The sequence below is a fragment of the Cavia porcellus genome, unplaced genomic scaffold (assembly GCF_034190915.1).
Source record: "Cavia porcellus strain 051 isolate PalLab524CR breed Dunkin Hartley unplaced genomic scaffold, mCavPor4.1 scaffold_1, whole genome shotgun sequence".
Lineage (NCBI taxonomy): Eukaryota > Metazoa > Chordata > Mammalia > Rodentia > Caviidae > Cavia > Cavia porcellus.
Genome location: NW_026947484.1, coordinates 109,521,318 through 109,527,876, shown reverse-complemented (window position 1 = coordinate 109,527,876; position 6,559 = coordinate 109,521,318). Strand labels below are relative to the sequence as shown.

The window sequence follows — 6,559 nt, the reverse complement described above, 5'->3', positions numbered from 1 at the left end:
CCTGCTCAAAGCCGCTTCATAGTGGTCTCCAACAGGTACATGCTGATGTATAAATGAGGGTGGCAAAGATGGTGGTCATCATCCAGAGTCATGAGAGACTACATAGCTTCTTGAAAAACTCCCTTGGGAACATACTATCAGAGATCAGAATGTTGCATTCTCAATGATCATGGCTATTCTTGCATGGAAGCAAAGTTTGATATTTGCAAAGTGTCAAAAGTCAGTGAGAGAATAAGTAGCAGTTTCCTACAGTAGAGAAGAATGGGGCCCAAAGTCTGAAGGACTCTGGTCCAACCTCTTCGCTCCTTCTCTGAATATTTCTTAGTGTCCTCGTTTTGGAAAATGGGCTTATCCATAACACCTGATTGTCATGAGGATCAGACAAAATGAGATGATAATGACAATAAAATACTAATTACTAATTAACTTCTTGGGGACAGAGACTTCCAGGCTGTAAACTCTGTGAGAGTAACGTCAGGACCTTAGACCTATGTCTGAAAGGGAGCAAGCTTCCCATAAATATTTGTTGATTGGCCAGCCAGTTGAATTCCTTGTCTTTCCAATGAAGTTGTAAGCAATCGTGTTAAGCCTCTTCCCTCTCAAGCTGGAAAATGTTACCTATTCATAGCAAGTCGTGGAAGAGGTGTTAAATTTATTTTTGTTTTGATAAAAAATGAGACCAAATCATAAAAATGCGACCAAACTAAACCATTAAAAAAACGAGACTTGCTAGCTTTCTTGTGTGTTATAAAGTAGGCATGAAAATTAATTTCAAGCAAGAATCACAAAATGTTCTAAGTAATAAAACCATCAGAAAAATCACTTTGAAAAGAATAACCCTCAATAGACAGTGTTCTAAAATGTTTAAACAAAAAGATAGAGTCCTGTGACTTTTTTAGATTTGTGGAGAAAGAAATGTCCACCAGGAATCCTAACCTGTGCTGAACACTGAAAATCCCAGCACATAGGAAAGGGGCTTCCCGTAAGGGGATAGACCCAAGTAGAGACCGTTTCCAGTATGATAGGAAAGGCTGGCTAACAGACAAAACAGCCACAGGTCAGAAGATGAAACAGAACAGAGGAGGTGGGGCTGGGTTGGGCTGATCTTGAATGAATCAAGCTTTCCTGAAGGGTGGGGATATCCTGTCTAAAACACAGCTTGACTAAATCCTCTATAAAAGGTTCTTATCCCGCTGACCTGGTACTCCACACGCTGCTTAACAGCCATTTGTCTCATCCTGCCTGGGCATTAGGTAAGTCCCCTGGTGAGGAACCTTTCTTATGATTAGTGTCTTGGAGATCGAAATTCATGAAACCAAAGCAATTAGATATGAACTGTACATCAATATTGCTGGATGTGGGACAGAAGGTGCCTTCTTTGATTGCGACTCAGGCAAACCAGTAGCCAGAACCTTTTAGGAAATGACACCTTCCAGAAGTGTAGCTATCCCATGTCCTCTTGGATCAGCATATCTCTTCTTCTTGGGGTTCTAGATGGTTCTTTGTAGTGCCGAGAGTTCATGAGGTCAGAATTAATTTACTTCTGCCAACCTAGACAATGATTCAAGTTGGCCCAGAGAAGATAGGACATACACTACCTTCAGACCCTACCCTTTCATATCATTTAGACAAGATGAGTTTGTAGATTTATCCTACAAATCTGAAGTATACCTAAAACGCCAACTTATTATTATAGGTCACTGCTTAAAGTCTGCCTCAGGGTTTAAAGGGCATATTTTTTACCTCTAATGAGGAGTTATCCACGTTAGGAATTTAAATCCTCTGATGTACACAAGAAGTCTACCTGAAATTGTTGGCTGCCAGGTCACAGAAGGGATGCATTATGGACAACCTGAGGTCTTTACCCCCTCAGTCCTTCAGACCACACAGTCTTGATTTTTGGGGCACTCAAATCTCTTTCTTTCCCCAACTTCACATTTCTCTAACCATGCCACTCTCTTTCCACACTCTTCTTTACATCTCCAGAGTCCTGCCCTGGCTGTCCAGCTGTGGAAAACTTCCATCTCTCCTTGTACTTGAATCTTATCATCTTCAATACTCTCTCTTCCCTTTGGTCTCTCATAAGCTTCTGCTTAATGTATTTCCTGGTCCCTGGGCCTCTTACGCATTCAGTTACATCCCAGATTCACCTCTAAACTACCCCCAGATTTCCTGGTGAATGAAAATGAATCTCTTACCCTTTAATCGGGAATCTTCTTCATAGGTCACCAGAACTGCAGGCCAAATAGAGTTACATGCCTGTCTTGCAAGCTGACCTCCCGTCAGAGCTGGGTGCAGAAGTCACACAAGGAGACACTTAGAATTGAACAGCCCTTACCTGAGGAAGGCACTCCCCTCCCAGCATTCTCAACAGCTGGTAGCTCAGCCTGTTCCTGAGCGCATTCCCCAAAGAAGGCACGAGAAAACAGAGCTGGGTCATGGAGTCCTGATGGGTTCCCAGCCAAGGCAGATATTGACTCCTATGTGTACTTACTGCCTTCCTGTGCTCCCATAAGGCCTCTAAACCCTTGTGATAGGCAAATAAAATGTTTTCGGTCCACAGGGTACATTCTAGAAAACTCATTGCATTTGGGTTAAGAAGAGATGGGTTCTAACATCCCTTGGTCCCTTAAAGGCTGTGTGGTATTGGGCAAATCATCTAACTTCTCTAAGTTTGATTCCTCACTTATAAATGTAGAGATAATGAGTATTACAAGAGATGAGGTATAGAAAAGTGCTTCATGAGCAGGCTAGTGTAGAGATGAACACAAATTATGTACAAACATATATAATCACAATAATGATATTTAATAGCTAGCATTTAGTGTAAGCCAGGTATTTTCCAAGTGCTTTTTAAATGAATTATCTTTTTAAATGTCCACAATAACCCTTCAAGTAAGTACTAATGTTAGCTTTAGTTGCAATAAGTAAACTGAGGCCTTGAGAGACAATACAATTTGGCCCAGCCTACATAGCAGGGAGATGACAGTATAGCATTTAACTGCTGGCTCAGGAGCTGCTACCAGTCACTGTGTACTCTTCTCGCCACAAATAAAGCGCACTCTTGAGGAAAGGACAAAAGAAGACAAAGACCAAAAGCAGAGCTTCAATGTAAGCAAAGGACACAGGAGCAGAAATGCTCTGAGGAAGCTGCTTATGCACCCTCAAGGGAGACCTTTGTCTTTTTCAGTTGACTTCAAAGATGCCTCAGCTACTGCGAAATATTCATGGAATCATTGAGGCCTTTGGGCACTACGCCAGGACGGAAGGCAGCTGCACAGCTCTTACCCGGGGGGAGCTGAAGAGACTGCTGGAGCATGAGTTTGCTGATGTCATAGTGGTATGATGTGAGCCAGGTGGGGAGGGGTAGAGGAAGGACAGCAAAACTTGTTTGTCTGGGGATCAAGGAGACCACAGCTCACTCCAGGCCTAGAAAAACATGCCAAAGTACAGGAGGCAGTCATGGAAAAGAACAAGCCTGGTCCTTAGAGGAAACAATTGAGTTCTTGGGCGTTGTTCTTGGTTTCAATTAATTCTAATTTGAAGACAAGGTTAAAGGATCCTAAAGGGTTAACTCAAGGAAGAGCAGATCCTTGAAATGTTCTAGAAAATATATAATTGCTATTTTTAGTTGCTTCTTAAATTTGATACAGTAAACAATTTCTGTGTCTAGCTAACTTTTGATCATCTATTAAGCTTTCATTAAAAGCATAAAGCAGTTGCTCAAAAATTAGCTTACTGATCATATCACCAATGAGATTTTAGAGCACAGGTTATTAACAGCAGGGGTTGAGGGATACATTCTGGGAGCATTTCCGTATCTCTAAAGCACTCAGGGAGATGAAATCCTCAGGCACAAGGATGCATGGGTACAGCAGGGTGCTGCCTCTGTGTTCTCAGAGCAATTCCATCATCCTACTGTATCCCTACCTACTGCACTTTGGGGAAGCCTTTGCTCAGTAAGGAACCCTCAGAATTCCCATGGGTCAGGTTCCTCTATGCTTCCCTTTGTGTAGGGCTTCCTGTAGGCTCTTTCATGCCAGAGGAAAGGTGCCAAGGACAGTTGGAAGAATTAACTTTAGAGGCCAGCAAGTTGTATTATGAGAACATTTATTCATCCTTGAATATGTCTTTATTCAATTGTCCTATAATCCAGAAACTGTGCTCGGCATAGTGCATACCAAACAAAAGGTGCTTCCTTTCCTTTAAAGAGAGAGGCAGGATTCAAAAATATACAGGCAATTAAGTGCTAACACTGCTACGTCAGTGTGCCTGGAGAATACGGTGTCCTAGGGTTTGGGATCACAGGCCACAGAGGCAGAAGCTTAAAGCTAAGTGGAATGTGTGAGCCACTTCCTCTTCAGGAAAGGAATGCTGACTTGGCCTCACCTTCTCCCTAGAAACCGCATGATCCAGCCACTGTGGATGAAGTTCTGCGCCTGCTGGATGAAGATGAGACAGGGACTATAGAATTCAAAGAATTCCTAGTCTTAGTGTTTAAAGTTGCCCAAGCCTGTTTTCAGACATTAAGTGAGACTGTCAGAGGAGCTTGCAGATCTCAAGAGTCTGGGGGCCAGCACACTGGGTTCTCAAAAGAGCTGAGGCAAGGTCAGAGAAGTGGCACTGAAGTGGGACAAGATAGAAAGGGACAGCATCACGAAGGAAGCAGTGCTGGGCAGAGTGAGCAGGCTTCTCAACAGCAAGGAAGCACTGGGATTCAGATCAGCATCCATGACAGGCAGGCCAATACCCACGGACAGGTGCAGGTGAGCCAGCAGACACGAGGAAGCAGTTATGTGGAGCAGACCCAGAAAGTGGGAGACAATGCGAGTCATCAGATAAGAGACAGGAGGTCGGAGAGACAGTCACAGACCAGCAAACAGACAGGTGAGATCATGCATGGAACCAAATCACAGAAACAGACAGGCACAACCCAGACTGTGGAACAGGATAGACATCACCAAACAGGAAGTGCCAGCATCCAAACACAAGGCTCTGCCTATGGCCATACCAGACAGGCTGAGGCCCATAATCAAGACAAGAGCGAGATCAGCCAGGTTGTGGCAGGAGGACACATCAAAGCACAGGCAGGATCACATAATCAGACTCAAACACAAACTACAGAACAAGACAGGAGCCATCAGATAGGAAGCACCAGCATCCAGACACAGGGGTCTTCCCATGGCCAGATAAAAGGAACTGGGTCCATTGGTCAAGACAAAAACCAGACCAGTGAGGTTGTGAAAGGATACATGCAGTCACAGGCAGGGTCATACAGCCAGACTGTGGAACAGGACGGGAATCAGACTTCAAGTCATGGAGGGAACAGAGGTCAGGGACAGACCCACATGCAGTCAGGCAGTAGCCAAAGATGGACAGAAGTAAGTGAGACAGGACATTCAGGCCTAGAAGGACAAGCTCAGACTGGGGCAAGCACTGGGACAGGAAAACAGCATCAGAGCAGCACTCGACCAAGTATAACTGGAAGGCAGGAGAGAGAGCCCACAGAGGTGAGAGAGGAGTGGGTCAATGACCACACAAGAGAAGTAGTGATCCACAGCAAGGACCAGGACAGCTCACACACCAGCGCTCCTTCAGTGCAGGGCTAGGAGGCAGTGCAGCCGTGGAGAAGGAAGTATCACCACAGCCAAGACTGTATTCTCCATGAAAGCCAACAAGCCAAGACTCTGTCTGACTCTGGTGCCCCATACTAGGGGACAGCCAGAGAGGTGTTGGCACATCCTTGGACATGAGCTTTTAATTATGATGCTTCCACTTTATTTCTTTCTCAAAGAGAATATTTCTGTAAGGTGCTTGCTCTCTTAAATGCCCCTCTCTTAAGTGGCTTTGTTGTGCAAACTCTCAAAAACTGGGAAAAGTCAACCATTTCTGTTGAGCTCTCAGCTCGTAAGGGTCTTTAAAGCTACTTTTATCTGCCATCTGTCTGTCATCCACCTACGCTAATGCAACAATAAAGTTTTCTTAAGCAATTTATCTCTGTGTCCCATTTAATTACCTTCCACTGATACAGTGGGCTAAGGGTCATTAGGTTATGATGATAAGCTGCATATAGTCCTATCCTAACAAAGAACATCTAATTGAGAAAGAGTGTGAAATTGATTGATTGATTTTGGTAGTACTACAAATTGAACCCAGGGCTTTCCTACTAGTCTTTATTCCCAATTCTTTCTTATTTTTTATTTTTAGAGAAGGTCTCATTAAATCTCTAAATTTCCCATGTTGGGTTTGAACCTATGATCCTCCAGAGTGCTAAGATTACGAACCACCACACCCTGCTAGCATTGTATGAGATTCTAGGAGAGTCAAAGAGAGGAGATATAATGTTGAATACTTAGTAGACATAGGTCAAGGAAGCCTTTCTCTAGATGCTTTTTTTTTTTTTTTTTGGTGATGCATAAAGAAAAAATGTTTTCTAATTCTAGACTACTAAGTCTCTGTTTACCTGTAAAGCATACAAAACAGCTGGTTTAAGGTTTCTAATACATGAAGAAGATCTCCAGGTAGTATGCAGGGAAAAGTGGGGAAGACATTCATTACC

The 6,559-nt window shown here is 43.5% G+C and overlaps 1 protein-coding gene across 2 annotated transcripts; it reads left to right on the top strand.

Moving 5' to 3' along the window:
• Positions 1-1,211: 1,211 nt before the first annotated feature.
• On the top strand, positions 1,212-5,994 carry Crnn (cornulin). 2 transcript variants are annotated; one of them, XM_063253666.1, is made up of 3 exons: positions 1,212-1,253; positions 3,191-3,340; positions 4,401-5,994. In XM_063253666.1, exons 2-3 carry the CDS (start codon positions 3,203-3,205, stop codon positions 5,607-5,609), a joined length of 1,347 nt encoding a protein of 448 aa, XP_063109736.1. In that variant the 5' UTR covers positions 1,212-1,253; positions 3,191-3,202; the 3' UTR covers positions 5,610-5,994. The 2 variants fall into 2 exon arrangements, with proteins under 2 accessions (XP_063109736.1, XP_003478951.4); XM_003478903.4 differs by lacking the exon at positions 1,212-1,253 and adding an exon at positions 3,009-3,111.
• The last annotated feature ends 565 nt before the right edge of the window (positions 5,995-6,559 follow it).

What these genes read in the sequence shown, in the direction of transcription:
- Crnn (XM_063253666.1), top strand. Translation starts at nt 3,203, where the DNA reads ATGCCTCAGCTACTGCGAAATATTCATGGAATCATTGAGGCCTTTGGG. An exon ending in AGTTTGCTGATGTCATAGTG is followed by an intron (nt 3,341 to 4,400) that starts GTATGATGTGAG and finishes CCTTCTCCCTAG; the next exon opens with AAACCGCATGATCCAGCCAC.